The sequence below is a fragment of the Fundulus heteroclitus genome, chromosome 5 (genome assembly GCF_011125445.2).
Source record: "Fundulus heteroclitus isolate FHET01 chromosome 5, MU-UCD_Fhet_4.1, whole genome shotgun sequence".
In the NCBI taxonomy this organism is placed as follows: domain Eukaryota; kingdom Metazoa; phylum Chordata; class Actinopteri; order Cyprinodontiformes; family Fundulidae; genus Fundulus; species Fundulus heteroclitus.
The window spans coordinates 32168306-32187606 of NC_046365.1; the positions used below are offsets into that span (position 1 = coordinate 32168306).

Below are 19301 nucleotides of genomic sequence, written 5' to 3' on the forward strand. Positions count from 1 at the left end.
AAAAGGCAAAGAAAGGTGACAATACCAGATTATTCAGGTGCTGAACAAATATGAAGGTATAGAAAAATGCATATTTCAGCCTGTGTTCCATCAATTAAGAGATTCTTAAAAAAAAAAACAGATCATGCCAGCCACACACAGAAAGGCCACAGCTGACCAGTAGCGTTAATTCTTGAGCAAGCATAATGCGAGGCGACACTGTAAATCTCTGCTCTGCTGTGATGCTCTTTCTTGGTGTAGCATAACTTCAGACCATTGCTGCAGAGAGGTTATGACAGCGTCATTAAATTAAAAAAATGTAATTAGCGACAAAATTGGATGTAGTGTTAAAAGATTGGTTTGCTGTTTGGGGATGTATGTTCTATTACTTTCTTGCCCTCCAGGCAGCAAAGTAAATATAGAGTTACAGCCAGCTGCAGTGAGCCGTTTCCCCCTTTGTCCTGCATTCACAGAGCTCAGGTATTTCTGAAGGTTGTCTATATCGTCCTATTTGTGCCAGGAGAGTCGATTAGCTCCAGACTCCCGCATAAGAATGTTGAAAAAAGATATTAAACAGCTGTTCCTGGAGTCTGAAGCAGTGAAACTCTTGCAAGGTCATGCAGTGCCTTGCAAAACATTTTTATACCCTTTGAATTTTTGTTGGCATTTGTCGAGTTGAATCAGCAAATGTTAGTGCAATATATGGTCTATGATAAACCAACACAAAGCAGCGCAAAATTGTGAAGTAGAAGGAAATGTATGTATTATTTTCAAAAGTTAATGCAAATACAAATTTTAAAGACGTGGCAAAGATTTGTGTTCAGCCCCCTTGAGTCTATAGATTAAATGTTAAGTGCTTTTTTTTTGTTTTATTTTCCACAGTAACACCATTGAAGCACAACAAATCCAAGAAGACATTCAATAAAACACATGAAAATGGACAAACGTGTAAACCTTATATACAATAAAATCAAACAAACTGAAAAAGTTAAGAGTTCATACAGACATAGGCATAAATGTGCACATACCTAAATAATAATAATACAAAATACACCACAGTCTATATTTAAAATATATACAAATGAGTGTTTCAGTTTCAATTTAACTATTCCATAATAGTGGATAATTGACTTATTATTTATCAAGCATGACATACAGTTTTACAGCCAGCCTGAAATAAAGCCAGACAGAAAAAAAACATTTTATACATAAAACCGCAAGTAAAATATTCACTTGTTTTTGAAAATCTTTGCATCTTAAATTGATTAAAAAGAGCCAGTGAATGATCCAACCTTAAACTGAATGTAACTGTCTGTGTCTTTAGCTTTTGAGGACTTTTAAACAACCTTTCAATAATAGCTTTATCTCTCAGCTCTTCTATAAAGACCAAATGTATGCAGTGCATCACTAATATTTGTTTTTGTTTGACCTAATCCTGCTCTAAACATCTCCATGACTACATTTCTGGCCTGTCTGATGTTTCCCTTGATCTTCATGATGCTGTTTTTTAACTAATATTTGTAAAGAGCCGTATTTGGTACCCTGATTTTAGATCACACACATGTTGACTCTGTCTACCAATTAGGTGACCTTTGAAGGTATTTGGGTAGACTGGATTTAATCTAGGCAAGGGGGCTGAATAAAAATGGAAGATTTTTATTTATAAAGCATTTTGAAAACCATGTGTCCTTTTCCTTCTCAGGAACCGATGCTTCTTTGTTGTAGTTCATCACATAAAATCCCACCAAAGTACTCTGAGTTGGTGAAAAAGTTTAAGCTGCATCACTGCCTTTGCATAACACTTTATGTCAAGATGGAAACAGAAGTTATTTATGGGTTTGGTTTGGTAAAAGAAAAAAAAAATGCTGGGACAAACAGCCCTCTGAACAGAAAGCAGAAAAAATACATTAAGCTGCAGGAGTGCTTTTAGATATTTATGTAGACGTTTCAGTCCTGCCTTCGCAGTCAAAAACTGTTTATGGCAATCCATTATAACTGATGTGGATCCAAGCTGAAAGCCTTTTAAAATTCGCAGGGAAATTTCAAACAACTTTTTTACAGCCCCAGCTCAAACCCACAAGGTGTGTTACAATACATACCAGCGCATGGTGTCATTTTAAGGTCATAGTTTTGTTTAGCTGGTTAAACACTGCAGCAAAATTATGCATGAGGTGCAGATATAAAAGTCCTTAGATAAATAATATTACTTTCTGAGGAAGATTTTATAAAATGTTGATAAACTACTAGGTGATGACTCCTTATAAATCAGCATCTTGTACTTCATTAAATTATCCGTCTCTATGGAAAAGTTACCATTTAAATATTCTCAACTCTTTTAGGTTGTGGTCGCCTGACTGCAGTCAGCAACCCAATCACCGTGAGAGCCTCGGGGTCCCGCTTTGGCTCCTGGATGACTGATGCCATGATTCCCAGCTCTGAGAGCAGGGTAGGTGTATAAAGCAGAAAGATTGATTGTTAAAAAAAAGTCTGAATAAGGTCTTAGGCCTAATGTTCAAGACTTGATTTCATAGTTCAGCTAAAAAAATATTTCGACTTGGACTTGGCATTTAGTTATGATCGATACAGGAAGGGTATGGTGGATTAAAAAGACCTTTTAAAATCAATGAAAAAAATATTTTTTCAATTCTAATGTTTTCTTTCACAGGTCATTGTTAAAAAAGTGCCCAATATTTAATAATGACCTGTTACAGGTCATAAAATGTAAGAAATGCAACCTCAGACAAAACAGTGAGACATTACATTATACACCATAACATTATTTAGTTTAGTAAAACGTGTGTGCAAAACAGAATAGTCTCAGTTATAAGGTAGCTTGTGGAGATGTCTTTAGCAGACATGACTCAAACCTTTTCTTTCAAATCAATGTTGGATCAAATCAATTTATTTGTCCCCCTAGAGGCAATTAAAAACGCATGAACGCAGCTTAGACAGTGCAAACATAGACACTTAATCAATAAACAGTACAACAGTCACCATTTACGGATTAAAGACATGAAGAATTATGCACAAAGTTTATGTCAGAAAACAGCATTTGTCAGGATTTTTGAGTTTCGGTAGCTGAAGCTCATGCTTGGTCAGCTCCCGGGGACAAAGGTCTTCTTCCGTCTCTGTGACTCTCAGCTCATATTTTGTTAAATAAGTCTAACTGATAACTTTTGGATCCCCTGTTTGACAACTTTGTTTCAGTTTATTAAGTTTTGCATCATTAATTTAAGCAAAGCTGCTGCAGCGTTTAAAAATACAGTTGGGGGCAAATGCACTTGACCTTTGCACGATGCAAATTAGGGGAAATACTGAAAAACTCTTGAGGAAAAATCCCTAAAATGTGAACAATTTACTGGACAGTTAAAACAAGAAGAATATTAGGAAATTTCTTTTTTAATTTTTACCCAAATATGTTATGATTATCAAGGCTCAAAGTTACTCTAATAATACCCGCGGTTGGATTTGTTTTGCAGTTGTTCACAGCATTCACGCATTCATACAAATGTCTTAACACAACTAGAACTTTAAAACGACTTCCGGTTGGAACACCACCATGACGGCCGCACTGTGAGGGAGCTCCCGACAGAACCAAACGATTTAACAACAAACCCCCTCTAAACCAAAGAAATCCACATCCACGCCTCTATATAACAACGAGGGGAAGAGAAATACGCCGAATACCAGGTTTGAAAGTGCGTCGAAATAGCCGTACTAACTTTGGAAAAGTGCTAACGCGAACTAATGCTAACAAGCTAACCAGTGCGGACAGCAGTGCTAACAGGCTAACAACAACAAGCGAGCGCAGAAACGCATGCAATGGCAGATTCAACGGCACTTGACACTCTCTTACAAGAGCTGAGAGCATTCCGACAGGAAACTAATGAGAAACTTGGAAGTCTGAAAGAAGATATTGCTAAAGCTAATAACCGAATGGAGGAAGCTGAGGAGAGAATTGAAAAAGCAGAAGAGAGATTACAGAACGTAGAGGATGCATTGACCGGACTTTTGCAGCTCCACACGGGGTTAGTGGACAAGTTGACAAATCTGGAAAGCAGAACTAGAAGAGAGAATGTCAGAATTTATAACGTGCCAGAGACCACGGAACAAGATTACCCCAGCGTGAGTGCATTCGTCGAGGCAATGTTACGTGAGGGGTTAAAGCTGAGCGCTGATGTGGAGATAAACATCGAGCGTGCCCACCGCTCTCTTGGCCCTGTCCCCCCGAGTGGAGCCCCACCACGCTCCATCATTGTCAAGTTTCTGAGCTTCAAGACTAAAGAGCTCATACTCCTCAAAGCGTGGCAACAGAAAGGCTTTACCTGGAAAGGCAAACAAATAACACTTGACAACGACTATCCACCTCTCATCATCAAAAAAAGAAAAGAATATGCTGAGATACGCAAGATACTGAAAGACAACCAAATCAAGTTCCAAACACTTTTCCCTGCCAGACTGAAAGTTAAATATGCAGAAGGGATCAGAATCTATGACACGGCGAAAGAGGCAAGTGAAGACATGACCAAACGAGGTTTTCAAGTTAAAATAATCAAGTCATCGGAAACCATCCTGGAACAACTGAAGCAGCTGACCTGGAGCAGGGTGGCAGGAGGGTCCAGACCCAACCCACATCATCCAGCACCAGACCCCGAATACAGAGAGAAACTGAGAGCCTTCAGGAGGACGGCAGCTACACCCACTGAAGATTGAGGTCTCCTGCACCACTTTTCTTTGAGAAACTGTTATTTTCATCGACAAAATGTAAGTTCAAGTTATAATAATATACTGGTGTGAAATACAAGATGGTGGTTCTTCGGGATCCAACTCCCTTATGGCACAGGCCACAGCCAATGAAGGCCCCTCGAACGGACACATGAGGACACCGCCTTTAGAGGCCCAAAAGGGTCCACCTCAAGGACCCCTACCTTGGAAGTTTACCATGTTTTTTGTTTATTTTCAGTGTGAATGTTCCACTTATGTTCTAAGTTTGATGTTTATGTGGGGAACAAAATGTCACAACCAATGTGAAACTAAGACCAAATGCATAACAAACATATACAGATAACTACACTTAATATTAATGGCTTGCATAATCCAGTTAAAAGATGGAAGATATTGTCAAAACTCAAAAGAGATAAAACAGAAATTGCTTTTTTACAAGAAACGCATCTCCCAGACGATGAACATGTAAAACTGAAAAAAATGGGATATAAACATGTCTTCTATTCATCTCATAGTTCAGGACGGAGGAGAGGAGTGGCGACCCTGATATCTGGAGCACTGAACTACGAACACATCTCTGAATTAAAAGATAATGAAGGTAGATACGACATGATAACAGGAAAAATCGAAGGTACTCTTACAACCTTATTAAATGTATATATTCCTCCAAACAGTGACTTATCCTTCTATAAACACATATTTGAACTAATTTCAACAAAAAGTCTAGGGATATTGATATGTGCCGGGGACATTAACGTCCCATTAAAAATCTCGCTGGACTCTTCCACTGGTAGGGGCGATTCTAGGAAAATAGGAAAAAAGATCCTACAACTAATGGAAGAGACTGGTTTAGCAGACGTGTGGAGGGAAAATAATCCAACCAAGAGAGAATATACTCATTACTCACACCCTCATAACGTCTACTCAAGGTTAGACTATATATTTATGTTCAAAAATGACTTATTAAATGTGAAGGATTGTGAAATTGGACCATGTACAATCTCAGATCACAATCCAGTCGCCATGAATGTTTATCTGCCAAGGAAGAAATGTACACTTTGGAGATTAAATAATAACATTTTAAATAATCAAAATGCTAAACAAAAGCTTACTGAAGAGATTAAAGACTACCTTAATCATAACGATAAAGGTGAGGTGTCCCCAGGAACCCTTTGGGACACATTAAAAGCAGTAATGAGAGGAAGAATAATAAGCATCTCCTCTTACCTAAAGAAAATCAACCAACTCAAATTAACAAGCTTAGAGGAGAAGATATTAAAACTCCAACAGGAACATTCTAAAAATATGAAAAAAGAGATCAAAATTGAAATTGATGAACTGAAAAAAGAAATAAATGAGATTGAAACCTTAACAATACAAAAGAAATTAATCTTTATGAAACAACAATACTATGAAACGGGTGGAAAATCCTTAAAACTCCTCTCTTACAAACTAAGGAAACAACAAGCAGAGAGAACAATTTACAAAATTAGGAACCCCCAAAATGATAAAATAGAGACCGAACACAAACAAATACAACGTTGCTTCCAAAAATACTATACAAATCTTTACTCACAATCAGTCATAAATAATGAGGGTGACATAGATAACTTCCTGGAAAAGTTAAACTTACCAATAGTGACAGAAGAACAAAATAAGAAGCTCCTTGCTGCAGTTACCACAGAAGAAATTCATTTGGCAATCACAAAACTAAAAAGGGGCAAAATGGCGGGAGCGGATGGATATGGCCCAGAGTGGTACAAAACAATGGAGAGTCATCTCACTCCAGTTTTACTCAAAACCTTCAACTGGGTGCTTGAAAAGAAAACTACTCCAACATCATGGAATGAAGCAATAATTTCTCTCATACCAAAAGAGGGAAAAGATAGATTGGAGTGCGGCAGCTTTCGGCCTATCAGTATTCTAAATATTGATTACAAACTATTCACATCCATAATTTCACGGCGACTGGAAGCGATCTTACCAATAATAATACACAAAGACCAAACAGGGTTCATTAAACAAAGACAAACACAGGACAGTATAAGAAGAGTGTTAAATATAATGCAACAGGTTAATCAACAAAAACAAGAAACCCTAGTAATTAGCTTAGATGCAGAAAAAGCTTTTGACTCCGTGAGGTGGATCTTCTTATACAAAGTACTAAATAAATTTGGCTTTCATCGATCAATAATTGAGACAATTTCAGGACTATATTCTAAACCTACAGCTAGGATAAAAATCAACGGAGACCTCACGGAGTCAATCGCCCTCGAAAGAGGATCAAGACAAGGCTGCAATATGTCTGCTCTCCTTTTTGCCTTGTATATAGAACCGCTCGCTCAATGGATAAGGGAAAACCAGAATATAAAAGGTGTAACAATCCTGGGACAGGAGCAAAAGCTTGCCCTGTTTGCAGACGATCTACTGCTGACCATTACACATCCAACCCAAACATTACCTTTAACTATCAAAATGATTGAAGAATATGGTACATTCTCAGGATACAAAATTAATGTTAGTAAGACTCAAGTTTTAACTTTAAATTACAATCCTCCACAGAATATTAAAAATAGCTACAAATGGAAATGGGAAACCGAATCAATCAAATATCTGGGTATGGTTTTACACAAAGATTTTAATAAAATGATTGATGTTAATTATGGACCTCTGAATGTTAAATTGCAATCTGACCTACAAAGATGGGGTTCATTACCATTTCTTGATTTGCACTCAAGAATTGACTCAGTTAGAATGACTCTCCTCCCACAAATGCTTTATCTATTCCAATGCCTTCCATTCTATATTCCACAAAAACAATTTGATGAATGGGATAAAATTATATCCAGATATATTTGGAAGGGTAAAAAACCTAGAATCAAGTATAAAACATTACAGTTACCGAAAAATAAGGGGGGTAGGAACTTGCCATGTTTACGGAAGTATTTTTATGCTGCACAGTTAAGACCTCTTGTATGTATGTGCTCTCCAGTTTACACAGCAGGCTGGAAAGATCTAGAGAAAAAAGTAATTAATGGAATACCTTTGAAAGCCTTAATGGTGGATACTAAACTACAGAGTAACATTGATATTCAGGAAAACCACCTATTAAACGTTATGATTAAAATATGGAATGAAACTATAAAACTTTGTCACTTAGAACAGGCCTCCAAAATTTTAAGATGGTGTGCTTATGACACCGACTTTGCCCCTAATAAATCTGACAAAAGATTCAAACTATGGGTTTCCAAAGGAATAACTGACTATAACTCCCTTGTCCACAAGGGGGCATTCCAATCTTTTGATAATTTAAAAAGAAAACATGGATTAGATACTGATGACTTCTTTAGATATCTTCAAGTAAGAAGCTATTTCAATAAAAATATCGACATGCACTCAATTAATCAAGGCTTTTTTCATACTTTCTTATCAATAATAAAATTAATGTCCCCATCAAAAATAGTTTCTAAACTATACAAAAGCATCCTTGGGTGTGAAGTGGAGAGCACATATTATGTGAAAGAAAAGTGGGAAAGGGAAGGTGGTTTCGTAATCACAGAGGAGGGTTGGGAACATATATGTGAAATACAATGGGCTACAACTGGATCAAATGTCTGGCGTGAATTCTGTTGGAAGAATATCATGAGGTTTTTCATTACACCAGCACAGAAAAAATACCAAGGGACGAGTGATGCTTGTTGGAGATGTAACAGTGAAGGTGCCAACCATTTCCATATTTTTTGGGAATGAGCGATCATACAAGAATATTGGTCAGAGATTCACTACCATTTACAGAATGTATTCTCTATTGTTTTTCCCTTGTCATTTGAATGCTTGTACTTAGGTAGAATAGAGGTGGACAACTTCAGTAATTATAGCAGAAAACTTTTGTACATTTTGTTGGCAGCTAGTAAGAAAGCAGTCACAAGGAAATGGCTGAAGCCTGACTGCCCAACGGTCGATGACTGGATCAATATTGTCAAAGAGATCTACACAATGGAAAAAATCTCTTTCCTCATCAAAGTGAAACTGGATGCTTTTTACGCTTTTTGGTCTAAATGGACAGAATATGTGAAGCCTACTCATACAGACTTTATGTAAAAATCCCAGTGAAATGTCATGTGACTGCAATGTTTCTGCTCCCCACAATGTTCACTGATGTTCTTAACTGTTTAAAAATGAAAATATGTGAAAGAGCAAGCATACAGTAAATGTATACAATGTAATTTGTAATGTACAATATGCTTTTTCAATAAAAAGTAAATTTGAAAAAAAAGAACTTTAAAACAAATATATAATAATGCTCCCCGCGACCCCATGAGGGATTAAGCGGGTCAGAAAATGGATGCATGGATGGATATAATAATGCTCAAAATGCTCCTAAGTGCTCCAGGCTTCACAAATCTAATCAAAACAAGACACAAAAAGTAGAGCAAGTCATATGAAAAATGTTTGAAAAATAAAACATTTAAAACTAATGGATAAACACAATAAAATCAATAATATCTATTAAAAAATCCATTAAATTAAATTCAAATATTGGGGCAGTATCATTTCAACTTGTTCAGTTCAGTCAGAACAAAGCTGTTTTTGAAACATCTGCTACATTTATAGACCAAGAATCTTCTTCCAGATGGAAGAAGCTGGAAGTCTCCATGAAAGGGATGAAAGTCATCATTTAAAATAGAAGTTTCTATCTGCTGTACCTGCCTGCTGTACAGGGATGTGACTGATTGTTGGAGTTCTCCAATCAGTCAAGACGACAGTTTCACAACCCACTGGAGGGAACTCCTCCCCTTTTAGAGTTGTATGACCAAACCATGACACCAAGGAAAAAGATGAAAGCATGTTAGAAAAAGGGTCATTGTGGTTCGGCCAATATTAAAATGTCAGAGTTTCCTCAAGCAGAAGAGCTGCTGAAGTGACTTCTTCCACACTGTCTTACAGTTGGCTTCAAAATTCAATTAGTAAGAATGAACACTCTCAATGGTCTGACCTTTAGTTAAAATGACTTTGTGCTCATGAGGTTTCCTACTAAAATCAATGATCATGCCTTTGGTTGTATCAGGATTAAGATAAAGATAAAACTCCTCACCATTATTTTTTAAAAAAGTCACCGATCACTGGGCCATGGCTGGTTTCATTTTCTAGGAGCAAACTAGCAACGACCGAATCATCAGCCTACTGTACTATGAATCTGTTATTATGTATGCTCTGACACGTTTGTATACAGAATAGAAAGTAGAGGTGGAAGTACATTTATGATTGGAAAAATAAAGGGTTCTGAGGTCTTCGATCAGACACCTTGGAGAGAAATTCTCTCATGTAAGGGACGGAGATGAAATCTGAAAACGATATGTCCATGGCCTTTATTGCAGATACGGCCCTGAAGGTCCTTTAGTGGCTGCCAAACAGCAACCAGAAGGTCAGCTCCAGGGCACCGCAGCGATGGAAACTGTCAAGCTGAATAAAGAGGCATTTTGGTTTAGAGTTACCAGGTTACCAGAAGGATTGGAGCTTCTGTGGACATAGAAACAAAATCTCAGGTGTTTAAAGAATTCGAAGAAGCTGTAGAGTCACACTTTGGACTAGTATCAACCACATTTGGGATTTAGAAAGTGAATACAGGGACTGTTAAAAGCTATACTTGGTGTGGGTTGTGAAAGTAGGGGGTGGATTGCAGTATGGGGATCTCTAGGTGCTTTTAACAGCTATTTGGGTCTTGGATAACCAAAGGAAAACTTGGGTCTGTATTCTTGGCACAAAGTTGAGCTTCTTTCCCGTGTGGGTTTTAATCGACCTTGTTTGTGATGATCATGGACAGCATCTCAAGGGTTTGATGTAGATGGTGAGTGTTTTTGTTGAAGCATCACCCTCTGTATGGTTATTTTCGTGCCACTAAAAGACAATGCAACCCCTCCATCCCTGCTTTTCGGTCCAGGGTACACCCTAGACAGGTCGCCAGTCCATCCCAGAGCAATGCAATAAAATCAAGGAAATCTACGTACGTATATAAGCGTCCGACTTTGAAGAAAAGTATTACAGAAATTTTCTAGAAAACAAATATTTTTGTAATCCTAACTGACCTAAAACCAGAAAAGTTTAGTCATAAATAATATCACACGGGGAGAAATACATGGTGATGTGGCTTTTTATACAGTGTAATATCTGGTTTGAACTGTAGCCTATATCCCTTCTTGCCTGAGGACGCATTGGGAGCTGGACATTGTAACTGGGTTGAGGGATGTCTGGGTTACCCTCGTGGACCTGAACCGAAGCTTTTATGAAGACAAAGGAACTACGAGCACCAATAAAATAATAGAAAATTGGTCATCTTACAACTAAATAAAGATGACGGATGACCTGGATAAGGACTTCATTTAACAGGTCAGGCTTAAGGTAAACCTTCAAGAAGCCGTTGCACAAACCGACCTCATTGTGAATGGAAAAACCAATAAGGCTGAGTTGTGCACCTGGTCACGTGGTTGCACAGCTCAACATTCTTCTTAATGTATTTTCTCTGTCTCATTTCCAACACGACTCTGTTGTGCACTCTGTCTTCGCTCTCTACAAGCTTCATTCATTTCTAAGGCATGCACACACAGACACAACAATACAGTCTGTTCAGGGAGCGCATATTAAGCTAGTTGTCAAGGCGACTGTCTCCCAGTTGCCAGGTGTGATTTATATCGCCACACTGACCCGTGCTATTTGAGCTTTCCCAGTAATGGGAGGGAGTACAGCATCGGTATTCGAGATGCATGGCCAGTTTAGTTCCAGTTCACTGGTGTAAGATCTTTCACACTCCTGATGTCTCTTTGCATCTTCTTTCCTCATCTTCCGTCTTGGTTATTGATTTATAATGTATGTTCTCTGTTCACAGTGTGCCATTCTGGAAGCGAAACAAGCAGAGCTTATAAAAATGCAGGATTTGCTACTTGTACATGTTCAATATATAACATAATGGAAAAAAGAACAAGCTCTCAACTTCTGCTATCAACTTTATCTTGTCATTTAAGGATGTTTTTTTTTTCTTGCCTTTTGCTGCAGTGCATCAACGCAGTGTAACTTGTTTACGATGTTACCTCCACTCCTGATTTCACAATAAAACATGTTTTAGATACACACGCCTGGTGCATGAATACTAAAGTGTCACAACAAAGGCTAAAAAACCTTGTTCACCACCATTCCTCTACTAAGACTCAGATGTTGCCACGATGCCCTTATCTAGCTTTGTCCACTAATATTTTCATGCTGACCCTTGTGTAAGGCTCTATATATGGTCAAAAAGGCTTGGAGAGCATTTTCAAACTGTTAACTGGTTTTGTATGTTGTTTTTGGAGGAATGGCTTCTTCTTTGCTGAGTGGGCTGTCACCCCACATTGGTACAGGACATCTTAAAGCCATACTAAGTAACATTTTTACCTTTTTGGCATCTTTGGCCAAAAAAACCACACTTGAAACTTTCTGTGATCAGACCCGGTCTTGTGGCTCTGTTCTCGCTCTTACCGTAAGACAAACAGGTCTGGCAGCCCAATGAAAGGGCATTGGCATCAATAGCAGTGTTACAAGTCTGCTTATTATAGGCAACGTCTGGCTTGTTTTTGTTTATTAAGTCGCAGGTTGCGGTTTATTGGGCTTGTTTTTGACCATTAAGTCTCCTATTATGGCAACACACTAAGCAACTAGTTCAAGAGGTATAAATATACCAGCTCTGGCTAAAAATAGACTCAACCCCCAAATTCTACATCTCCATTCCAGACCACCTTCGTGAATCCGTGTGAGCCAACACCGACTGCATCCGCGGTTCTGCCGCGGTTCCTCCGTCTTGCGCCACTCTGAGTTCCTTGGAGCTCGAGGAGAATATGAGCGAGAGGTATAAGTTCACAGCATAAAAAAGGGGATATAAAAGAGCCAGAAACAAATCAAACTTCTCATTTATCCTTTGGACAGCGTCCGAAAAGTTCTCTGTTGCTCTTTTTACTTTCATCAAGTATGGGGCAGTACACTGGCCACCAAAAACCCATATGTGTCTGTATTTTGTTTTAGCTTACGTTAATAGACATTTCAATCCACTCCTCACCATTATGTTACAGGAATTTCAGTAGAAAATAGTGGGTTATTTCTCTCTGGCTGGAGTCCGACGGACCAGAACGAAGCAGAAAATAGACTTGTTCCGTATTTTGACGGTGAACGACGGCGAGCTTTTGACGTTCGGATAAGTCAAATGTGGAATGGTTCTCATTAATTAAAATAACAACATAGTTGCTCTGTCAGACGGACGTGAACAGAGCGGTCACGGAGGATGTGGAATTTGGGAGTCACCCGCACTGCGTTACGCTGGCCACTCAGAGCCGGTCTCTATCAGTCCGCATGCACACATCTCTCTCTCTCTGTCTCTCTGGCTGCTTTGAGAGGGAAAGTCCGCTGTAGCTCTGGGGTGTGGGGTGCACGCGCAACTCCGTACAAGTGCAGGCCAGTAAGTAATAACGGCACAATACAGTAATGAACTCAAGAACATGTTTTTGTACAAACAATAAGGCAAGCTTGAAAAAGGAAAAACCGGATGGTAGACGCCTTCTTCTGTTTTAGGCCTCATAAAGCCTGTAACAACAGCTGCAGAAGCAAGGTTTACGGCAGGATTTAAGACAGTGATATTTTCAAAAAGTCCAGTAGGGGGCGCGTCGCTCGAAAATGACTTAGTGGGGCTTTGACAAGGTCTTCTTCTTCTTCTCCCCATGCTGTTAGTATATGTAAACTTCAGAAGTAAGAAAGTAAATGCGTTATTTAAAACAAAAACAAAAACATTTACAAAAAACTCTTTTCATTCTTTGGTCAATAGAAATGCTTTTGATAATCCTTAGCAATTTTATACAGGAAAAGACTAGAGCAATTTATTGCCATAAAATGAGAAAAAATTATAATTTTATACACTGTATGTTAATGTGTGGTTTCAACTGTATAGTCAAGGTAATAATATGGGGACAATAATTTGAACTCCTACTGAATTCCCACGTTATAGAGTATTGCTGCATTTCTAAACTGTTTACCAGCACTACTGTCAGTTTGTATTAGAAGAAAACTGTTGCTTACAGTGCAGCACAAGCTCTGTAGTGGAAGGCTTGCTACAGAGTGCGAATGCATAAGATTCAGGGATGATATCTGCCTACATTGCCTGTAAGGTCACTGAGCACAGCAATTAATTATTTCTAAACGACTTCCGACCTAAAATTTGAAAGCAATTAGGTTTGATGTGATATCATGGCTAGACATGGACTGTGACCTCTGAGGGCAAAAGACTAAAGCAATTTATACATTTTTATGATACATGTAATCAAACACAAAGGGTTGCAAAGAAATAAACAAGGATCTGGGTTACATGGGTTGTTTCTTACAGTCAGTCAAATTAACAGCAGCCAGAAAATATGTTCATTGTTTAGCGTCTAATCTTAGATTGTGAAAATATACTGAAAACGCAGGATACATAAACATGCCTCACTACACATAATCTTGTAAGGCTGTGGGGGAGTTTATGACTCTTGTGTATAGCAAAAACAGAAGCAAATGTTTAAATACTTAATTTGACAAAAAAAAACATTAATCTGATAATGATTTAAAGTTTTATGATCTAATCGGGATGGAAATGTTTACTTTATTATTCATGCAGCTCTTTAAACATGAAGTGTGGGTGGTAGTTGCATCCAAATTTGCGACTCTTCTCTAAAATCAGCAAGAAACCAAAACCTGTTTAGGTTTTTTCTCCATCAGCTTCCCTGAAATTTAGCAAACAAACAAAAACTAACTCAAAAATGAATCCAGATTGTAACCAGCAACAGGCCACAGTCACACATGACGTGCAGATCAAATAAAGAAATACAAGTCACCACAGTGCAAATAAACTTTGAAGCCTGGTGGTGTAGTTGCCATGGAATGGACACAGATGGAGGCTAATCGACCAAAACTTGAAACAGGAGTTGAGGCAATATGACAGAACGCAAAAGACAAGGACAAAAACGCCTAGCTTATGAGTTGGGAATTGCTGCTATATAAATAAACAAAATTTATTTGAATAATCTGAATAAAATAATAAAATAATAATACATCAAGGAGAATTTTTCTAAATGTTTTTTTCCTCCTCTTCTCTCCAAACATTTCGAGCACAAAAACTGGTGGTAGCGGCTATTTACTGATAAAAGCTGACGTTTAATACAATTTTATTAATAACTAGAGTCACGGATTGATCGGGTGGAATAATCATAATAAATAAAAGAACGAAAACATTGCTTTTAAATTAAATTATGAGCGTCACATACTGGGCCCGCATGGGATTCTCATAGTACGATAATCTTGACTAATATCCCACAGCTTCATAGGATTTATACAAAAACACCAATACCATGTTTATTTATATAGGACTTCAAGACTGAAAACACATTTAAAAAATAAAGAATTTGAATCCAAAAAAAAAAAAATATTCATGTTAATTTCATTCTGTTTTAAAAGCCAAGGAATAAAAGTCGGTTTACATGAGAGGTTTAAACACATCAGCTGAAGGAGCTGGTCTTTTGTACAGAGGAAGCTCGTTTCGGGGTTTTGAAGCCAAAGCAGAAAAAGCTCGATCACCTCTTGATTTCCTCTGTCATTTAAGAATCTCTTATGAGGCCCCGGGGTTCACCAGGTCAGCACAAAGCCATTAAGACACTTAAAAACAAACTAACTTTTGAATGGACACCGAAATAAATAATAGGCTAGTGCAACAAGGCTAGCTTCCCTTTTTTGTTGGAAGGTCATTGGTGCAAGTGCAAGTGGCGCTCACCAAGGAGGAAGAACAGCAGGGCACCGTCTGAAAGCGTTGAAATTTATACACTTGCCAGAACAAAGCAACGCATCGCTGTCTGAAGCTATCACTGTCTGAATGGCTTTAACATTATTGTTTACATCTTAAGACAAAAAAAGTATTTGTGATTTTCTCTCGTCAGACAGCAAAGAGGCATCAGTAACAACAACCAGATGTAGAGACTTGATGAGAAGGAAACAAATAAGTATCTTAGTGTGGTTAAGAAACTTTCTAATATTATTGACCTCAATCTGTCAGACTTTCCTCATTTTATGACCTTTTCTTAGCGAAAGCGTATATGCAACTTTACACATAACATGCTGTCTTACAACCTGGTCACCAATGACAGCAAGCAGGCTAAAAAGCCCTCTTTTAAAAAAAAGTTAAGATTTTGGATAGAACGTCTTTCAGTTTCTATTGCGTTAACATTGTTAGTACCACTTATTAAATTTTGAAAGCCATTCATATTTCATGCATGTTTATCTCATTCATCATGATGATGCTTTCCCTAGAATCAGATCACAGACCGGAAGAGACTTTTATGCACCGAAGCAAAGGCACAGATTTAATAAGACTCAAATTCAATTCAAACATACTTTATCAATCCAAAAAGGAAATTACATTTGATTTGAAAGAAGTTTGTATCTGTTAGAGGCACACACTTGTAGAATAAACTACCAGCACATGTAAGGGACAACAAAAACTGCTTATTTAAAACAAATCAGTTATCTGCCCATACATAAACATTTTTTTCCCTCCCTCCCTTTGACCAAAGTGCAACTATTTACTTTAACCAGTCTGTTGCACAGGGTCTTTATGTGTTTGTGCTAACTTTATGTGAAACTGTTATGGGTATTCTAGGCAATTCACTTTTTCAAATCAATTTAATTTTTATGTTGCACCGATTCACAACACATGTCATCTCAAGGCTCTTTACAAAGTCAATTCAATCAAATCATACAGACAAACTGGATACTCGCTACATTTTATGCATTAGACATTCTTAGAGAAATATTGCGTCAGGTAAATGTAAGTTTGTGTTAAGTTTTAAATAGCTCCCTTAAGACTTTGGATGAAGTTTAGCTATTATGCTGATTCCAGCCTATTTACATTGTGTCAAACTTTGCTGTGTTGATTAATGCCCACTGTCCTGATTAAATAAATAGAAAAATGTACAGCGTTCTCTGAATGTCCCCATAAAGCACACACTGAGCCCCATAATCAGAGCATACTCTGGCATGATGAATTAAGTGGGGCACAAAAACTCAACACCTATTAGCAGCAACAAATTTTTCTGTGATTAAAAGAACCTGATTTTGATCAGTTTTGAATGCAACAGATAAATTAGCATAAACCACCACACTAGAAATGCCATTTTTATATAATCTAAATGTAATTTAATTATCATACATGAAATTACAAACAAAGGCTCACTAATAAAGTTAGTTTATTGAACGAAAAAGATTCACATTGATCCATCAATGAGCTAGCAAGGACAACCAAAACTAGATGTTCCCACACTTTCCTGCAGAACATAAACGCAACGTGTGCATTTCCAGTGTTTTGACTGGACGAACGGAGCTTGGGGCCACAGGATCTGTGCCCTACAGCCATAGACATCATATAAGCAGACGCCTCGTTGGGCGGGTTCTGCCTATGCTGGGGATGCGTCAGAGCGTCCGCCATGTTGAATGTGGCTAATCTGCAGTTGCTCAGTCATTTAAACATCTTTAATCTCAGAATATACTTTATATTCGTAATATTTTTATTTTTGGAATATTACAAGTTTATTTTCGTATACCTCTTGGCTTCATTCTCCTGACTTTATTCTCATAAAGAATAAAAATAATTATAAGAATCTATCCTGGCACCATTACTCCAGGACTAGATAGTTCCAAGATAATTCTGCAAACTGTGACTATTCTGGAAATGTTCCCCCTTAATTGTCATAATATGACGTTTTTTCCTCATAATGTTACCACTTTTGTCTTTTTTTACTTTATTCTCCTATGACTTTTTTCTCATATTAGTAATTTTATCTCTGTAATACTCCCCCAAAAAGTCTGTTGCTAATCTGTGTCTATGCCGGATCTTAAAAGGTTCACACGGTTTTATGAAATAATGAAGACCACAATGTGTATGTGTATATGTGTATATGTGTATATATATATATATATATATATATACAAATACATGTCGACGTGCAAACCTGCTCCCAATAGGGCGTCTACGTATATAATGTCTATGCCTACAGCTGTCTACTGAGAGCGTGTTGGACATGCGCACTGCGATGTTAGATGTTCGTTATTTAAACAAACGTTGGTGGGCCGGCCCCAATATCAAGGCGCATCATGAGGATTAAACCTGCTGAGCTTGTCAGTTTTCTGGCAGACTTAGATATACAGACACAAATGTTTCTAACAGAATTTTATTGGTAAGGGAATCTGTCTTTTTTACAATATTACTCGACAGAGAACGATCATGTCCCTACACTACAAAAACAAAATACAGAATAATTTTTGTCATCCATTGCATATAGCGTGTTCTCAGAAATCAAACCGAAAAGATCGATAAATGCTTTTTACAACATATAAAACAGATGATGATGCAACTTTGATGTCAGTTGTGCTACAGGTGAGAAAGCTGTTACAAAGGATCAGTCCTAAAACTGAAGAACAGCTGGGTTTTTCTGCAAACAAATGCCCTCCTTTTTTGGCAGTAAACACAGTGCTTGGCTTCCTTCTAGCATTTGCAACCCGGCCCGTACACACACACACCCACACACACACACACATACTGCCAAACACACGGGCACTGTGTGAGTCAAAATGAGTAAAGTCCGTCTCACAGATCCGTTGGTATCCATGACGACAGTGTCAGCGCAGGGTCCCAGCTTGACATTTATGAAATCTTTATTAGCTCTTTAGAGTATGAATCTATGTGTGTATGTGTGTGTGTATTTGTGTGTGTGTGTGGGTGTCTCCATAAATTAAGCTCACACTCTGACGCAAGCCCACACCTGTCGCAATGTCTGAGAACATCTGCTTAAGTGTGGACATCCCATGATCTGTCAAGATGTCTCTGCTGAAGGCGTGAGGACGCTGCAGCTGAGAGACGAATGGAGAGGGCAAACAAGCTGGAGAGGATGAGGATTGTTTAGTGAAGAGGTGTCAAACTGGAAAAGGTGAGAGGAAAATTAAACCAATATGGACATTCAGTAGGTGAGGGCTGGTCAGAAGAGCAGGGAGGGGAAAGAAAAATCAAGCAAAGGTGAAAAGCAAAAAAAAAACTAAAAAAATCAGAGATGATGAAGGCAACATGAGGTCAATAAACCCCGCTCTGTTAAGTTTTGAATCTTAAAGGCCCTGCTCAAAAAAATTGTATTTTAGCTGTTCAAGTCACACAGTTGACTTGCAGAGGGAATGTTAAAAACATCAGTCCTGAGGAAAAAAGATCCCTTGTACGTATTGAAATGATTTATAGTGTTCATTTAAAACACATAAAACTGTGTTACGGCACATTGACACACAATAAAAAACTACCTGTGAAATGTCTCTATGATTTTGACCAATCTGTATAATCTGATTGGTTTTGATTTGTGCCTTGAGATGACATGTATCATGAATTGGCGCTATATAAATAAAATTGAATTGAATTTCACCCAATATTCTGAACTACTGCTATTGTAAAGCTCTCCCCCCCCTTTTTTCCTACCAAGATTAGGGATCTTAGTATAAATGTCTTTTTTTTTTCTACAACG

General features: G+C 37.9%; 1 protein-coding gene across 1 annotated transcript in view; it reads left to right on the top strand.

Moving 5' to 3' along the window:
* LOC105939195 (noelin-2) overlaps positions 1 to 19301 on the top strand; it is a 62242-nt gene that overhangs the window by 32844 nt on the left and 10097 nt on the right. Inside the window, exon 5 of the mRNA XM_012881268.3 lies at positions 2319 to 2425. Within this exon, the coding sequence (XP_012736722.2) occupies positions 2319 to 2425 (107 nt within the window). The remainder of the gene's footprint in view (positions 1 to 2318; positions 2426 to 19301) is intronic.